Genomic DNA, 17,441 nt, shown 5'->3' on the forward strand with positions numbered 1-17,441 from the left:
AAACCCAACCCTCACTTAACTCTGCACTGTGTAGCACCTTAAATCAGTAGTTGTAATCCTCTGACTGTCTCCCCTCAGCCAAGCCCTTCTCTGCCTTCCCACCCTCTCCTTTGGCTTCCTCCCTGTCAGTATTTCCCCTTTCCACATCTCATTTCTCCTCCCCTGATTATGGCAAGAGCATGAAAGTCACAACAAGGTCTTGCTAATCTTAGACAGCCCAAAATAAACCCCATGGTCGTAGGGGGATGAGCAATGAGTGTGTTACTGACATACTAAAGAGCTGACTCTCCTCTGCCACCAGCCCTGCCTGCTGAGTGCCTCCAGCAGCAGCACAGGAGCTGGAGGTTTCATCCTCTTTGTAATCATAACACCTGATGAATGTTTTACCTTTTCATGATGCCACTGCTGCCTGATCCAAAGGCAGAAATCATGCAAACAGATGCTAACCCCCCAGCTCTCTGCACAGCTGACTGTGCTTGGTGTGCTACAGCCAGCCCTGTTAAAGGGACTCTCTTGTCTTCAGATGTTCATTTCAAGCAAGCACAGGTCAGATGTGAGGTGCTCCTCTTCACCACTGGCACTTCCTGGGTGCATTACAGACAGAACTATTAAAGGGGACAAAGGAGCTTCAGTTCTGAGAAGAGTTGCTATTTTGGGGCAGGTTGAGTTCTGAGCTGTTGGGCTCTGTGTCTTTCAAAGTCCTGGGTGCTGGGGCAGACAATGGGGAAAGAAGCTGGCAGCTGGCAGTGTCTCTTTAAGTACAGCATTTGAGCTATGCCATGTGTTCCCAGGCTTATCCCCAGCAATCCCCTCCACACAAGGCCTGGGTGCTTAAAATATACCTGTGGTGCTTAGGCTATCAGGGGCATCAGAAGAGTCAGAGGCTTGGGTTTGCTTCTGTGGCTGCATGACTCTAACAAAGATCCTGTGAAGTGTGAACAGGAATGTCTCTGTGTCAACCATTCCTAAGGGAAGTGCTCTTTCCAGGCACACTCTCCTGGAGTGAGGCTTGCACCCTCTCTTGACTGGCACTTCCCCGTGGCTGTACCACAACTAACAGCTGCCCTTTGTGCCCATGGCATGTGCAGTGATCAGTTCTGTATGCAACGTGCTGCTGATGTTGTGTAACACCCAGGGATGGTCAAGGCCAGCCCTGGACAATAGCTTCCACAGCAGCTTTAGCACAGATGAAAGGCTCTGAGCTGTGCCTTGGTGCTAAGCTCATGGTAGGAGTTCCAGTGGAGTTAGAATGCCTGCAGGAGTGGATTCACACACACAAAGTCTTGTCCTTCTCCTAAGGCTTATTGTTAAGTGCACCTCCTGAGGCCTTGGGGTTCTATGCCACCTGTGCCTCTGGTCAGCCCATCAATAGGTCCATCCTAAACCCACTGTGTTCAGGTGGGAGCCAGGAGGTGCCCCCAGGCCCACCTTGTAGCAGGTGTGTACAGCAACCATGCTGCTGAGCTCAGCAGAGCCATCCAGGCAGGCTGCTTGTGGTCAGGGAGCCCCAGCAGTGAGATAGCAGGCAGCAGGGTGACAAGGGCAGCGGGGGTGACAAGGGCAGCGGGGTGACAAGGGCAGCAGGGGGACAAGGGCAGCAGGGGGACAAGGGCATCAAGATGACAAGGACAGCAGGGTGACAAGGACAGCAAGGTGACAAAGGCAGCAGGGTGACAAGGACAGTGGCATGACAAGGACAGCAGGGTGACAAGGGCAGCAAGGTGACAAGGACAGCAGGGTGACAGGGACAGTGGCATGACAAGGACAGCAGGGTGACAAGGGCAGCAAGGTGACAAGGGCAGCAGGGTGACAAGGACAGTGGCATGACAAGGACAGCAGGGTGACAAGGGCAGCAAGGTGACAAGGACAGCACGTGACAAGGACAGTGAGTGACAAGGGCAGCAGGGTGACAAGGACAGCAAGGTGACAAGGACAGCAAGGTGACAAGGGCATCAAGGTGACAAGGGCAGCAAGGTGACAAGGACAGCAGGGTGACAAGGGCAGCAGGGTGACAAGGGCAGCAGGTGACAAGGACTGCAGGGTGACAAGGGCAGCAGGGTGACAAGGACAGCAGGGTGACAAGGACAGCAGTGTGACAAGGACAGCAAGGTGATAAGGGCATCAAGGTGACAAGGGCAGCAGGGTGACAAGGACAGCGGGTGACAAGGACAGCGGGTGACAAGGACAGCAAGGTGACAAGGACAGCAGGGTGACAAGGGCAGCGGATGACAATGACAGCAGGGTGACAAGGACAGCGGGTGACAAGGACAGCAGGGTGACAAGGACAGCAGGGTGACAAGGACAGCAAGGTGACAAGGGCAGCGGATGACAAGGACAGCAGGGTGACAAGGGCAGCGGGTGACAAGGACAGCCGGGTGACAAGGGCAGCAGGGTGACAAGGGCAACGGGTGACAAGGGCAACAGGTAACAAGGGCAGCAGGGTGACAAGGACAGCCGGGTGACAAGGGCAACGGGTGACAAGGGCAGCAAGGTGACAAGGGCAGCAGGGTGACAAGGGCAGCAAGGTGACAAGGACAGCAGGGTGACAAGGGCAGCAAGGTGACAAGGACAGCAAGGTGACAAGGACAGCAGGGTGACAAGGGCAGCAAGGTGACAAGGACAGCAAGGTGACAAGGACAGCAGGGTGACAAGGGCAACGGGTGACAAGGACAGCAGGGTGACAAGGACAGCAGGGTGACAAGGGCAGCGGGTGACAAGGGCAGCGGTTGACAAGGGCAACGGGTGACAAGGGCAACGGGTAACAAGGGCAGCAGGGTGACAAGGACAGCGGGTGACAAGGACAGCAAGGTGACAAGGACAGCAGGGTGACAAGGGCAGCGGATGACAAGGACAGCAGGGTGACAAGGACAGCAAGGTGACAAGGACAGCAGGGTGACAAGGGCAGCGGATGACAAGGACAGCAGGGTGACAAGGACAGCAAGGTGACAAGGACAGCAAGGTGACAAGGGCAGCGGATGACAAGGACAGCAGGGTGACAAGGGCAGCAGGTGACAAGGACAGCCGGGTGACAAGGGCAGCAAGGTGACAAGGACAGCAAGGTGACAAGGACAGCAGGGTGACAAGGGCAGCGGATGACAAGGACAGCGGGTGACAAGGACAGCAAGGTGACAAGGACAGCAGGGTGACAAGGGCAGCGGATGACAAGGACAGCAGGGTGACAAGGGCAGCAGGTGACAAGGACAGCCGGGTGACAAGGGCAGCAGGGTGACAAGGACAGCCGGGTGACAAGGACAGCAGGGTGACAAGGACAGCAAGGTGACAAGGGCAGCAGGTGACAAGGACAGCAGGGTGACAAGGGCAGCAGGTGACAAGGACAGCCGGGTGACAAGGGCAGCGGATGACAAGGACAGCAGGGTGACAAGGGCAGCGGATGACAAGGACAGCAGGGTGACAAGGACAGCAAGGTGACAAGGGCAGCGGATGACAAGGACAGCAGGGTGACAAGGGCAGCAGGTGACAAGGACAGCCGGGTGACAAGGGCAGCAGGGTGACAAGGGCAGCAGGTGACAAGGACAGCAGGGTGACAAGGACAGCAGGGTGGGGGCTCAGACTGAAGGACTAGCCCCACTGTGCTGACAAGTGCCTTTGGCTTCCTGCAGACCTGTGCTTAACCAACCAACTGCTCTGAGCCAGAGCCCACGGTCAGAGGTCTCAGGCGAGGGAATGAATTCTAACCATGAGCAGAGTCACTGGCAGGTGGGGGTAGGTGGGCAGAGAAACATCACCTCACAGCTGGTGTTTGATGGAACTTTTGCCTTCTCTGGCCAAGTTCTTCAGCCAGTTGTTTTCCTTCAGCCTATGCAATGGGAAGATGGCCCAGGGCAGCAGGGAGATGGCTCAGGGCAGCAGCGAGATGGCCCAGGGTAGCTGGGAGATGGCCCATGGTATCAGGGAGATGGGTCAGGGTAGCTGGGAGATGGGTCAGGTTAGCTTGGAGATGGCCCAGGGTAGCAGGGAGATGGCCCAGGGTAACTGGGAGATGGCTCAGGGTAACTGGGAGCTGAAGTGAAACATCAAGGGAATAGTTCTGAGTGTTATTTGAAGACCCCTTGCAGGGAAGGCCATGCCAGAAAGGCAGGGACCTGGCTGTCCAAAAGCCTGCTGTTCAGCATGTGCTGGGGATTGTGGTTTAGCAACAGGGACCTGCAGTTTGCTTTAGGTTAATATTAGCAATATCAGAACCAGAGGGCTACAGAACAAGCAGACAGGTCCCAGAGAGCTGTTTCTAGGCCTTCATGAACAGGCTGAGGGCATCTCCTGCCCAGCAACCAGGGGGAATGTGCCTTCACTTTTCACAGTGAAAATGATACTGAAAGCAGATGGCTCAGAGCTTAGCCAGGGGTGGGTGGGTAGCATGCAAAGCAGTACCTAAAAAAAGCCCCAGAGAGGTCGAGGTCAGCATTGTGCAAGGCTTCTGGGGTAGCCCTGATCCCAGAGCTTTCCTCTGCTGAAATCCCCTGCACATAAAACAGTTTATGTCTAGGTGCAGCCCCCACCTGGGTAAAGTAGTGGAGCTGTAATCTGGTGGTAGTTGTGACCCATAAGTATCCTTGCCAGGGGGGCACAGAGGGGCAGGAGAAGCTGGTGTGGCCATGGTGTTACCCTGTGCTCAGCTGGCAGTCTGCACATTGCCTCCTTTAGAGCCTCAGCAGTAGCTCAGGGCAGAGGCTCAGCTCCGCCAGCCAGGGCAGCCCCCAGGCTTTGTCCCTGACCGCGGCTCTATGGCTGCACCTTTGCTGCTGCTGCTTCTCCAAGCCCACCTCTTGTCTCCTTTGCTCCCAGGATCGAGTTGAGGGCCCTGAGCAAGATCTCTGCAGGGGAGGAGCTGAATGTTTCCTACGTGGACTTCCTAAGCCTGAGCGAGGAGCGGCGCCGGCAGCTGAAGAAGCAGTACTACTTCGACTGCACCTGTGAGCACTGCCAGAAACACATCAAGGATGACCTGATGCTGGCAGTGAAGGCAGGGGAAAGCAAGGTACGGGATGTCCTGCAGTGTCCAAAACCAAAGGTGGCTGTGTCTCCCCCATCAGGGCCTCTGTGTGTGTCTCAGTGAGGGTGGCTCCTCAGCTGAGGGACACTCAACAGAAGCAGTCAGGGTTTGGCAGAAGCCTGCCCAGTGCCCTGTAACACATGAGACCTCAGCCCACCTTGCAAGGCCAGCTGACAGGATCACAGAAGCACAGAATGCTAGGGGTTGGAAGGGACCTGCAGAGCTCATCCAGTCCAACCCCCTGCCAGAGCAGGGCACCCAGGGCAGGGCACACAGAACACATCCAGGGAGGGTTGGGATGTCTCCAGAGCAGGAGACTCCACTGCCTCTCTGGGCAGCCTGCTCCAGTGTTTTGTCACCCTCACAGTGACAAAGTTTTCCCTTATGTTTAATCCCTGTTAGGCAACACAAGGGCAGGTTTTGATTTCAAAAAGCCCACAGAAGTTGCCTTGGACTCCAACCTAAAAGTTCATCACCAGGCAGAATGGGAAAGTACTGGCAAATGTGGTCTAGAGCTGAGCCAGGTGCTGCTGTTCAGACTGGTGGGCTTGGGAACTGAAAGGGAGTCAAAAGTTTTGGATAGCAGAAAGGAAGATGTGTTGCAGGTGAATGTGTTCAGGTTCTGTCTGAACATGAGGAAAAGCTGCTCTGGTGTGAGGCTGCTGGAGCCCTGGAGCAGGCTGCCCAGAGAGGTGATGGAGTCTGCTCTGGAGACATTCTAAACCCATCTGGATGTGGTCCTGGGCAACCTGCTAAAGGCAAACCTGCATTAGCAGGGAGGTTGGATTAGATTACCTGCAGAGGTCCCTTCCAACCCCAACCAGCCTGGGTGAGGTCCTTGGTGACAGGACTGACCTGTGCTGCATGGTCTGTAGCACATGGACCATCACAGCATCCTGCAAGGGCTCAGGTTGGGGGTTACCTCAGGGACCATCTACTCCAACCCTCCCTGCCATGGGCAGAGACACCTCTCAACTAGAAGTGCTCAAGGCCTCATCCTGCCTGGCCTTCAACACCTCCAGGCAGGAGGCAGCCACAGCCTCCCTGGGCAGCCTGTGCCAGAGTCTCACCACCCTCACTGCCAAGAGTTTCTTCCTCATCTCCAGTCTCAATCTCCCCTCTCCCAGCCCAAAGCCATTGTTCCTCAGCCTGGCACTCCCAGCCATTGCCAAAAGTCCCTCCCCAGCTCTCCTGGAGGCTTTCAGGTACTACTAAGGTCTCCCTGGAGCCTTCTCCAGGCTGAACAGCCCCAACACTCTCAGCCTGTCCTCACAGGGGAGGTTCTGCAGCCCTCTGATCATCTTGGTGGCCTCCTCCTGTGACTTGTCTCATGTAGTCTGGGGATAGCTGAGTCTGAGGCTGTCCTTGAGAAGGACTTCTGTGATGCTCTGTGGCACACTGTGGGCCAGACCTGCACCTTTGGGTGTGAAGTGCCTGTGCAGGAGCAGCCTGCAGCTGTGCCAGGTGCATGACTTCAGATGCTCCAACTGCCCTCCAAGCACAGCCATGGTGTGCAGCCTGAGCTCACCTGTGGATCAGGCTGGTGCCCATGCCATGTGCTGAGCTCAGGCCCTCTCACAGCTGCATGGAAAAGCTCTGCCAACACCCAGCAGATGCTCAGCTTGTCTGCTTGGCCACCACTCTGACCTCCTGCCCTTCACCCCTGCCAGCCAGCAGCAAAGTTCTCCTTGTTTACATCCACAGCTGACTCTTGGCTCCCCTACATTGTGTAAAGCCTTTGACACTGTCCTACAGGAGCTCTTGGTCACTGCCTGCATGAGGAATTGGCTGGAGGGCTGCATTCAGAGGGTGACAGTCAGTGGCTCAGTGTCCAAATGGAGAGCAGTGACAAGTGATGTCCCTCAGGGCTCTGTGCTGGGACCACTGCTGGTTAACATCTTTGCCAGTGACATGAACACTGGGATGGAGGTACCCTCAGCAAGTCTGTGGATGACACCAAGCTGTGTGGTGTGGCTGACAGCTGGAGGGAAGGGATCCCTCCAGAGGGACCTGGGCAGGCTGCAGAGCTGAGCCCAAGCCAACCTCATGAAGTACAACAAGGCCAAGGGCAAGGTCCTGCATCTGGGTCAGGGCAATCCCCAGCACAAATCCAGGCTGGGTGAGGAGTGGCTCCAGAGCAGGCTGCAGGAGAAGGCCTTGGGGGAGTCAGGTGGTGACAAAGTCCCCAGGAGCCAGCACTGGTCCCTGGCAGCCCAGAGCCAGCTGAGTGCTGAGCTGCAGCCAGAGCAGGGAGAGCAGCAGCACAGGGAGGGGATTCTGCCCCTCTGCTCTGCTCTGCTCAGCCCCCACCTGCAGCACTGCCTCCAGCTCTGGGCCCCCAGCACAAGAAGAACCTGGAGCTGCTGGAGAGGCTCCAGAGGAGACCACAGAGATGATCAGAGGCTGCAGAACCTCCCCTGTGGGGCCAGGCTGGGAGAGTTGGAGTTCTTCAGCCTGGAGAAGGCTCCAGGGAGACCTCAGAGCAGCCTTCCAGTAGCTGAAAGGCTCCAGGAGAGCTGGGAAGGGACTCTGGACAAGGGCTGGGAGTGTCAGGATGAGGAACAATGGATTGGAGCTGGGAGAGGAGAGATTGAGACTGGAGATGAGGAAGAGATTCTTGGCAGTGAGGGTGAGGAGACTCTGGCACAGGCTGCCCAGGGAGGCTGTGGATGCCTCCTCCCTGGAGGTGTTCAAAGCCAGGCTGGATGAGGCCTTGAGCAGCCTGTGCTGGTGGGAGGTGTCCCTGCCCAGGGCAGGGGTTGGAGTAGAGGAACTTTCAGGTCCCTTCCTACCCAACCCATTCTATGTTTCTATGATTCTATGGAAAGCTCTGCACTGCCCAGCAGAGGCTCAGCCTGCCTGCTCAGCCATGGCTCTCACCTCCTGCCCTTCACCCCTGCCAAAACTCTCTCTGTTTATATTGGCAGCAAGCTTTGGGCTCTTGGGAGAGGCGAGAGTGGGTTTTGATTAGAGAAAGGTGCTGTGGAAGTCCCTATTCTGGGAGTCCTGTGGCTGTGCTGATCTCTCCTGGCTTCTCCTCCTGGCTCCTGCATGCTACTGGGGCTGGGTGTGTGGTGTCCCACCTGGAGCACAGGCCACAAGGGCAAAGGGTAGAACTACAGAAACCATCAGAGGGCTAGAACTTCTCTTCTGTGAGCACAGGGTGAGGGAGCTGGAATTGTTCAGCCTGGAGGAGAGAAGGATTCTGGGAGACCTTACCTGTGGCTTCTCAGTACTTCAAGGGACCTCTAAGAGAGCTGGGGCCAGGCTGAGACAGGGCCTGTGGTGGCAGAGGAAGGGGTGATGGTTTTAAACTGGAAGAGGAGAGATGTAGACTGTATAGAAGGAATTAATTTTTGGTGCTGTGGGTGGGGAGACCCTGGGCCAGGGTGCCCAGAGGTGGTGGATGCCCCAGCCCTGGAGGCATGCCAGGTCAGGGACACGATGTGACACAGCTGAAGGTGTCCCTGCTGACTGCAGGGGATGGACTAGCTGACCTCTGAAGGTCCCTTCCAACCTAAAGTGTTCTAACTGAAGTTCACTTCCTTCCTTTCTCCCTCTTGTGCTGGGGTCCCATATCTGGCCCCAGCCCTGCAGGTGAGGTCTCCCCAGAGCAGAGCAGAGGGGCAGGATCCTCTCTCTCCAGCTCTGGCCACACTGCTTTGGATGCAGCCCAGGCTGCCCTTGGCCTCCTGTGCTGCCAGTGCCCATTGCTGGCTCCTGTCCAGCTTCTCCCCCCCAGCACCCCCAAGGCCTTCTCTGCAGGGCTGCTCTCAGTCTCATCACCCCCAGCCTGGATTGGTATTGAGGATTGCCCTGATCTAGGTGCAGGACCTTGCACTGTGCCTTATTGAACCTCATGAGGTTCTCCTCAGCCACTCTCCAGCCTGCACAGGTCCCTCTGGATGGCTCCATCCTCTCCTTCAGTCTTACCAGAAGTCTGCTTGACCAGACATGGGAAGAGACACTGGGACAGTTCTGCAGCCCTGGCTCCACTCATTGTGTCCTTCACAGCAAGGTTGAGTTTCTGCTGATCCACACCCAGAGGCCCTGGGCTCATGGCTGCTCCCTATGGCATGTCTCCAGAGCAGGCTCTCCTACAAGCTCCTGGAGTCCTGTGCTGGTGGGCTGATGTCAGATGCCAGGTTTCCAGGAGGGAAAGTCATGCCACATGGAATGGTTTGGAATGCAAGTTTCAAAGGCTCAGAGCAGCAGGAGGTGAAGGATGGGGCTGGGTATCACAGGGCTGTGCTTCAGCACTGCATGAAGGAAGAGCAGGCAGCTAGGCAGTGCTTGCCCAGGCAGATGTGAACCACATCTTCAAATGCATGGTGAGATCCAAACTCCTCTGAGGTGTGTGAGAAACCACACTGCACTCTCTGGGTGCAGCTGAAATCTGAGGCTGATCAGCTTATGGTGTCTGGAGCTAAGGAGAGCCTGGTTCAGAAGGAGGAAGTGTGGTGACCTTCCTGAGCCTCACTGCACCCAGCCCTCACTCAAGAGCCAAGGGCTCAGGCCCAGCCAGCATGGATTCAGGAAGGGCAGGTCCTGCCTGACCAACCTGATCTCCTTCCATGCCCAGGTGACTGCCTGGGGGATGTGGGGCAGGCTGTGGATGTGGTCTGCCTGGACTTCAGCAAGGCCTTTGACACCATCCCCCACAGCAAACTCCTGGCCAAGCTGTCAGCCCCTGGCTGGGACAGCAGCTCTCTGAGCTGGGTTAGGAACTGGCTGGAGGCTGAGCCAAGAGAGTGGTGGTGAATGGTGCCACAGCCAGCTGGCAGCCAGGCACCAGTGGTGTGCCCCAGGGATCAGTGCTGGGCCCCAGCCTGTTCAATATCTTCACTGATGATCTGGATGAGGGCATGGAGTCCATCATCAGTAAATTTGCAGGTGACACCAAGCTGGGGGCAGGAGTTGATCTGCTGGAGGGTAGAGAGGCTCTGCAGAGGGACCTGGACAGGCTGGGCAGATGGGCAGAGGCCAAGGGCAGGAGATTGAACACATCCAAGTGCCAGGTGCTGCACATTGGCCACAACAACCCCAGGCAGTGCTACAGACTGGGGTCAGAGTGGCTGAGAGCAGCCAGGCAGAGAGGGACCTGGGGATACTGGGTGACAGCAGCTGAACATGAGCCAGCAGTGTGCCCAGGGGGCCAAGAAGGCCAAGGGCATCCTGGCCTGCATCAGGAACAGTGTGGCCAGCAGGAGCAGGGAAGTCATTGTGCCCTGTGCTCAGCACTGGTTAGGCCACACCTTGAGTCCTGTGTCCAGTTCTGGGCTCCTCAGGTTAGGAAAGATATTGAGCTGCTGGAAGGTGTCCAGAGAAGAGCAACAAAGCTGGGGAGGGGTCTGGAGCACAGCCCTGTGAGGAGAGGCTGAGGGAGCTGGGGTTGCTTAGCCTGGAGAAGAGGAGGCTCAGGGGAGACCTCATTGCTCTCTCCAACTCCCTGAAGGGAGGTTGTAGCCAGGTGGGGGTTGGTCTCTTCTCCCAGGCAGGGAACCAGCACCAGAACAAGAGGACACAGTCTCCAGCTGTGCCAGGGGATGTTTAGGCTGGAGGTGAGGAGAAAGTTCTTCCCAGCAAGAGTGATTGGCCATTGGGATGTGCTGCCCAGGGAGGTGGTGGAGTCCACATCCCTGGAGGTGTTTAGGAAGAGCCTGGATGTGGCACTTGGTGCCATGGTTTAGTTGATTAGATGGTGTTAGGTTGGACTTGATGATCTCTAAGGTCTTTTCCAAGCTGGTCAATTCTGTATTCTGTGTTTCTCCCAAGCAGCTGCACTGGGAGCAGCTGACACATACCTGCCTGTGGCTTTCACAGGCTCCTTGGAATCTTGTGAGAACTCCCAGCTGCAGGGCCAGTTCTGACCCTTTTCTGGTGGAGGGAAGTGGGGAGAAGAGTTGAGGAACCAAGTTCTCTATGCCAGATGTACCTGGCCACCACCCTGGGCAGCACCACTCTTGCTGAAGTCAGCAGGAGCTTCAGCTCCCAGCTTGGTGGTGGAGACCTTTCCAGCCCAGCCTTGGGCAGGTCTGAGAGGCGCTCTGGGATGTAGGACCAGCAGGCGGTGTGGGAAGCAGCCCACTGAGCTGGTCTGGGTTCCCAGACTCTGGAACCAGCATCCCTTCAGCCAGGGTGTTTGGGCATGTGCCAGGCACTGCCTTTTCCTCACTGGTTTCCCTGACATTGTCCCCAGCCTTCTGCAGAAGCAGTGAAGGAGGTGGTGCAGCTCTCCAAGGACACGCTGGAGAAGATCAACAAGGCCAGGATGGAAGGACTGTACCACGAGGTGAGCCCTTTGCAGCACTGCCAGGGACAGCAGGGCCTGACCCCCTCTGCACTGGTGCTGGGAGGATCAAACAACCTCCCACTTCTGTCAGCTGAATAACTCTCTCTGCTTGGGGCTGACTTTGCTCTCCCTCTCCTTGCTTCCTCCGGTGCAGGTCGTGAAGCTGTGCCGGGAGTGCCTGAAGAAACAGGAGGCAGTGCTGGGGGACACCAACATCTACCTCCTGAAGATCCTCAGCATTGCCTCTGAGGTGCTCTCCTACCTCCAGATGTTTGAGGAAGCAGCTGACTACGCCAAGAGGATGGTGGATGGCTACCTGTATGTCTGTGCCTTGTTTCTGGCAGCTCTCTGTGGTTATGCAATGCCAGGCAGTGTGCTACAGGAACCCATTTGCTCCCATCAGTGCTGGCATTCAGACTGGGACCTGGTTGTATCACCAGACAGAGAGGGACCCCTTCTGGGATGCACAAGAGCTCCCAAACATCTTGTCAGTAACAGACAAACTGGTTGGGTACATCTTTCATTAGCTTTTTTGTTCTGTCTCAGCAGCATCTTAGGGCTGCCCTAGTAGCAAGACCCATCCTAGGTGCAGGACAGAGAGGCTGCCCTCACAGGAGATGTCCTGTTCCACTCTACCCTGCAGGCAGGAGAAGTTGCAGAGTAAAGAGTTGTTGAAAAGGTGCAGAGTAAACCATGGCAAATGGCTCCTGCTCAAGAGAGCAGAGAACCACAGAATGGGAGGGGTTGGAAGGGACCTCCAGAGCTCACCCAGCCCAACCCCCTGCCAGAGCAGGGCACCCAGGGCAGGGCACCCAGAACACATCCAGGTGGGGCTGGAAAGGCTCCAGAGCAGGAGACTCCACAACCTCTCTGGGCAGCCTGCTCCAGGCTCCAGCACCCTCCCAGGGACAAAGTTTTCCCTCCTGTTCCCTTGGCAGCTCCTCTGCTCCAGCTTGCCCCCAGTGCCCCTTGTGCTGTCCTTGGCCATCCCTGAGCAGAGCCTGGCTCCAGCCCTGCACATCTTTATCCCAGCACTGAGGGCAGCCCTCAGGCTCCTCTGCTCCCAGCTCCAAGCCCCAGCTCCCCTCACTCCTGATTAATCCATAGATTTTTGTCTGGGTAAGTAACACAAGGTCTGTGGCAGAAGCTCAGTGAGCAGAAATGAATTCAGGCTTAGTTCACACAGATGCTGGGCAAAGCTCAGAGCCAAGCTGAAGCACTTCAGTATTGCTGAGGTTTTACTGCAGGTTTTACTGAGCATTCAAAAGAAACAAATCATTATTGCAAGGCAGTGAAAACCCTGGAGAAGAGAGAAAATCCCATTTCACCATCTCATTTAGCTCCCTGCTGAGCACATTGCTTGTCTTTTTTTGGCCAATTTCACCCCAAAAGGCCTGGGATATTTTGTCCTTTTTCAGAGGGGTGAGAGAGTCACCTCCCTGGCTTGCAGGCCTGACAAGCCCCTTCCCATCCCAGCCCTGGCACTCAGCTAGCTGAATGACAGAGGGCATTGCCTGCCCTCTCTGTCCCTCTGTTTTCCAGTCCAGGAGGAGGGATGCAGTACCTCCTTGCTTTAAGGGCTGCCAGCTCCAGGTGCCAAGCAAACCCTTCAAAGCAGGGTTTGGGTAAGTCCAAGCAGCCTCTAACTCTGCCTCAGTTCTGAAATAAGATATAAAGGCCAGGTTTCATTTTTCCCACCTTGGGTACTGACCATAGGAGAGTGATCTGAGTCCCCAGAGGTAGGGATGTGTCTCCCGGGGCAGAGATGAACATTTCTGGAGCTTCTGGAGCCTGTTTCTCTGCTCCCTCTGACTAAGACAGCAGTGGCTGTTGCAGCCTCAATTTAGGCACTGAATGTCTGAAGCTAAGTTGGTGCCATCTGGGCTGCAGGGTCAGATGTGCTAAAATAACATGGCATGACAGAGCTTGGCATTCTCCAGCCCAGGTGCCCAGCTGTCCCTGCTCACAGGGTGCTCACCTTGTCTCACGACAGCTTGTGCCCTGCTCCCGGCTTTGTGCCACTCATGCCTGCCCCTGGCTGAGCTGGGCTGCCTGCTTCAGTGCACCGAACACAGCAGCCTCTGGAGTGAACAATCTGCTCCCTGCCAAACACATCACCCCACTGGCAAAGAGCTCTCCTGAGCTGCAATTCTCCACTGTTTCCCCAGGAAAATCTATCACCCCAACAACGCCCAGCTGGGCATGGCGCTGATGCGGGCGGGGGTGACGCACTGGCACGCCGGGCTCATCGAAGCAGGGCATGGGCTCATCTGCAAAGCCTACGCCATCCTCCTCATCACCCATGGACCTTCCCACCCCATCACCAAGGATCTGGAGGTAGGTGCCACCTCCTGTCTTGTCTCTGCAGTCTGTCTGCTTCAAACTGCTCTGTAAGAACTGAGGGAGGTATGGAGCACTGACTGCTTGCTGCTGGTGCTGAGGCATTCCCTAGGGATCACAGAGTCATTGGGGGTGGAAAAGACCTCTAAGGTCATTGAGTCCAACCATAACCCAAATACCAGGACCCCTAAACCATATCCTGAAGCACCACAGCTACAGCTTCTTGAACACCTCCAGGCATGGGACTCCACCACCTCCCTGGGCAGCCTCTGCCAGTCCCTGACCACTCTGCAGCAAAGAAAATTTTCCTGCACTCCAACCTAAGCCTTCCCTGGCACAAGGGAGGGGAAGTGGCCATGTGAAGTGGCATACTTCCCCTCGTTCTCTCACCTGAGCCTAGGGAGCAGAGCCCAACCCCCACCTCAATGCAGCCTCCTCTCAGGGAGCTGCAGAGAGCAATGAGGTCTCCCTCAGCCTCCTCTTTGCCACACTAAACACCCCCAGCTCCCTCAGCTGCTTCTTGTATGACAGCCTCCAACCCCCTCCCCAGCCTCACTGCTCTTCTCTGGACACCCTCCAGCACCTCAATGCCTTTCCCATACTGTGGTGCCCAGAACTGAACCCAGAGCTCAAGCTGTGGCCTCACCAGTGCCTGGTAGAGGGGCACCATCATGCCCCTACTCCTGCTGGCCACACTGCTCTTGATCCAGGCCAGGATGCTGGTGGCCTTCTTGGCTCCCTGGGCACCCTCTGGCTCATGTTCAGCAGCTGTCAACCAGCACCCCCAGATCCTTTTCCACTGGGCTGCTTGCCCCAAGTCTGGAGTGTTGCTTGGGGTTGTTGTGACCCAGGTGCAGGACCCAGCACTTGGCCTTGTTGAACCTTATGCCACTGACCTCACCCCATGGATCCAGCCTGGCCAGGTCCCTCTGCAGAGCCTCCCTACCCTCCAGCAGATCACCACTGCCACCCAAACTGGTGTCACCTGCAAACTGCCTCAATCCCCTCACCCAGCTCTCTGATGAAGATGTTAGAGCTGGTCCCAGTACCCTGCCCTGGGGAACACCACATGGGGCCACTGACTGCAGGAACAGCTTTTCTCCTGCACCATTACAAATGGCCTCTGAGCTCCTGTCGTAGGGTTGGGGGAAAGGCCAGGCCTTCTCCCCCCCCTGTAAGTAAAGGGAAGAAAATTGGAAGGAAAAAAAAATGCACAGCCGGATTAGCAAAAGGAATGTGCTGTATTTACAAAGCAGTTTAGGGAACACAGGGAAATATATACAGAATTTACAGTATTTACAATATATACAGAAATATACAACAGAGTGACACAGAAATGAGATTTCCCTCCTCTGATGAGGAGGGCTCCCCACCCCTGTATCCCCCTTCTCTCCCCTTTTCCCCAGAGAGGGTTAGAAAGAGAGAGAAAAAAGGAGCAGTTGTTAATTGGAAAGCAGTTAATACAGGCCTTGCAGTTTATCAGTTTCAAGGTCAGCCTGGCCGAAAGCCCAGAAAGCTGCAAGCTGCCGCAAGGAAGAAAAAGAAGTGCTGGACTGCCCAGAACACTCTGCTGTACTCCCAGTTCAAAAGGTGCTTTCTCCCAATCTACCAATGAAATTAGTTTAGATCTGTCTTTCATTTATAAACATTCAGCCCCAATGTCTCCTTCCTTAAAGGGACAGCCTCAAACGGTCACAGTCCACCCCTTCTAAAGAATTTCATTGGCTGTTCATACTGTCCATCCAATCCAAGATGACACTTACAGTTCATGAGTAAAGTTCTTAGTCCATTCCAGCTATGCTCAGATGTAGATGATTCAAAAGTCCAAGAAAATCAGAAAATGAGAAAAATGGAAAACAGTTCGTTTCTTCGCCAAGGAAGCGAAGAAAAGGGAAACAGGGATTCTCAGGGTTTCTTAGTTGACTCAGGGGCCTCAGGGTTCTCAGGGTTTGTGCACCGTAGATTCCTCATTGATTCTTCCTTTGGACATGATGTAGCTGTACAACAGTTTGAAATTAACCTCTTTCAGCTAAAGTTAAGTTTCTTTGTGGAATACACTGAATTTCACTATTCTCTTGCATTACCCAGTAAGTGTGACCCAGACCTTCAACTGAAACCACCCCTCGGACAGGCTTAGCCTCTCCTGAGGGAAAAAATACTCAAACAGTTTTACCTAACAGATTCTTTTCTCTAACAACAGGAACTCTATCACCTTCCACTTTCTGTAGCAAATCTGAATGTGCAGGTCCAGCTCGATTCACTGAACCTCTACTATTTACCAGCCAGGTTGCTTGTGCTAAATGTTTTTCCCAGTTTTTCAAAGATCCACCCCCCATGGCTTTAAGAGTGGTCTTCAACAAACCGTTGTAGCCTTCAATCTTCCCTGCAGCTGGTGCATAGTAAGGAATATGGAATATCCACTCAATACCGTGCTCTTTTGCCCAGTTCTTTACAAGGTTGTTCTTGAAATGAGTTCCGTTGTCTGACTCAATCCTCTCTGGAGTTCCGTGTCTCCACAGGATCTGTCTCTCCAGACCGAGAATGGTGTTGCGTGCAGTTGCATGTGGAACTGGATAAGTTTCCAACCATCCAGTGTTTGCCTCTACCATAGTAAGCACGTATTGCTTACCAGAACGAGAACGTGGTAGAGTGATGTAATCAATCTGCCAAGCTTCACCATACTTGTACTTGGACCATCTGTCACCATACCACAAGTGCTTAAGTCGTTTTGCCTGCTTAATAGCAGCACAAATGTCACAGTCATGGATGACTTGTGTGATAGCATCCATGGAAATGTCTATGGATCTGTCACGAGCCCATTGGTATGTTGCATCTCTGCCTTGATGTCCTGACGAATCATGAGCCCACTGAGCGAATATCTCACCTTGGTGTTTCCAGTTGAGATCAAGATTAGAGTCCATGTCTGCTTGAGAAACTCTTGCAGCTAGATCTGCCTGATGGTTGTGTTGCTGTTCCTCAGTAGCTTTGCTCTTAGGAATGTGAGCATCAATGTGTCTCACTTTCACTGGAATTCTCTCGATTCGATCAGCAATGTCCTGCCACAGGTCTGCTGCCCAAATGGGTTTTCCTTTCCTCTGCCAACCACTCTTCTTCCAGTTCTTTAGCCAACCCCATAGAGCATTGGCTACCATCCATGAGTCGGTGTAGAGATAAAGCTTTGGCCATCTCTCACGTTCAGCCACGTCGAGAGCTAGCTGGACAGCTTTTACCTCTGCGAACTGACTGGATTCTCCTTCTCCATCCTTCGCCTCTGCAACTCGGCGTGTTGGACTCCACACTGCAGACTTCCACCTTCGCTTGTTTCCAACAAGACGACAGGAACCATCTGTGAATAAAGCATATTTCTTTTCATCATCAGAAAGGTCATTGTAAGGAGGAGCTTCCTCAGCATGAGTCACTTTCTCCTCTGGAGGTTTAGCACACTTGGTACCTTCAGGCCAACTTGAGATCACCTCCACTAGACCAGGTCTTTCAAGATTTCCCATTCGAGCTCTCTGTGTTATCAGAGTCGTCCACTTAGACCATGTTGAGTCTGTGGCATGATGTGGTGTGAAGCCTTTGCCTGTGAACATCCAATTCAAAACTGGTAATCTGGGAGCTAAGAGAAGTTGTGACTCAGTTCCAATTACTTCAGAAGCTGCTTTTAATCCTTCATAGGCAGCTAAAATTTCCTTCTCTGTTGGAGTATAATTAGCCTCTGAACCTCTGTAACCTCGACTCCAGAAACCAAGAGGTCGTCCACGTGTCTCACCTGGAGCTCTTTGCCACAAGCACCAG

At 54.7% G+C, this 17,441-nt stretch overlaps 1 protein-coding gene across 2 annotated transcripts in view; it reads left to right on the plus strand.

The window, feature by feature from the left end:
• SMYD1 (SET and MYND domain containing 1) overlaps positions 1–17,441 on the plus strand; it is a 40,639-nt gene that overhangs the window by 17,285 nt on the left and 5,913 nt on the right. For both annotated transcript variants that reach the window (XM_068167629.1, XM_068167630.1), the window contains 4 exons: positions 4,804–4,996; positions 11,211–11,303; positions 11,458–11,621; positions 13,472–13,640. In XM_068167629.1, coding sequence (XP_068023730.1) covers positions 4,804–4,996; positions 11,211–11,303; positions 11,458–11,621; positions 13,472–13,640 — 619 coding nt within the window. The remainder of the gene's footprint in view (positions 1–4,803; positions 4,997–11,210; positions 11,304–11,457; positions 11,622–13,471; positions 13,641–17,441) is intronic.

The sequence above is a fragment of the Melanerpes formicivorus genome, unplaced genomic scaffold (genome assembly GCF_026170545.1).
Source record: "Melanerpes formicivorus ecotype bairdi unplaced genomic scaffold, bMelFor1.0.p_v2 SCAF_121, whole genome shotgun sequence".
Classification (NCBI taxonomy): domain Eukaryota; kingdom Metazoa; phylum Chordata; class Aves; order Piciformes; family Picidae; genus Melanerpes; species Melanerpes formicivorus.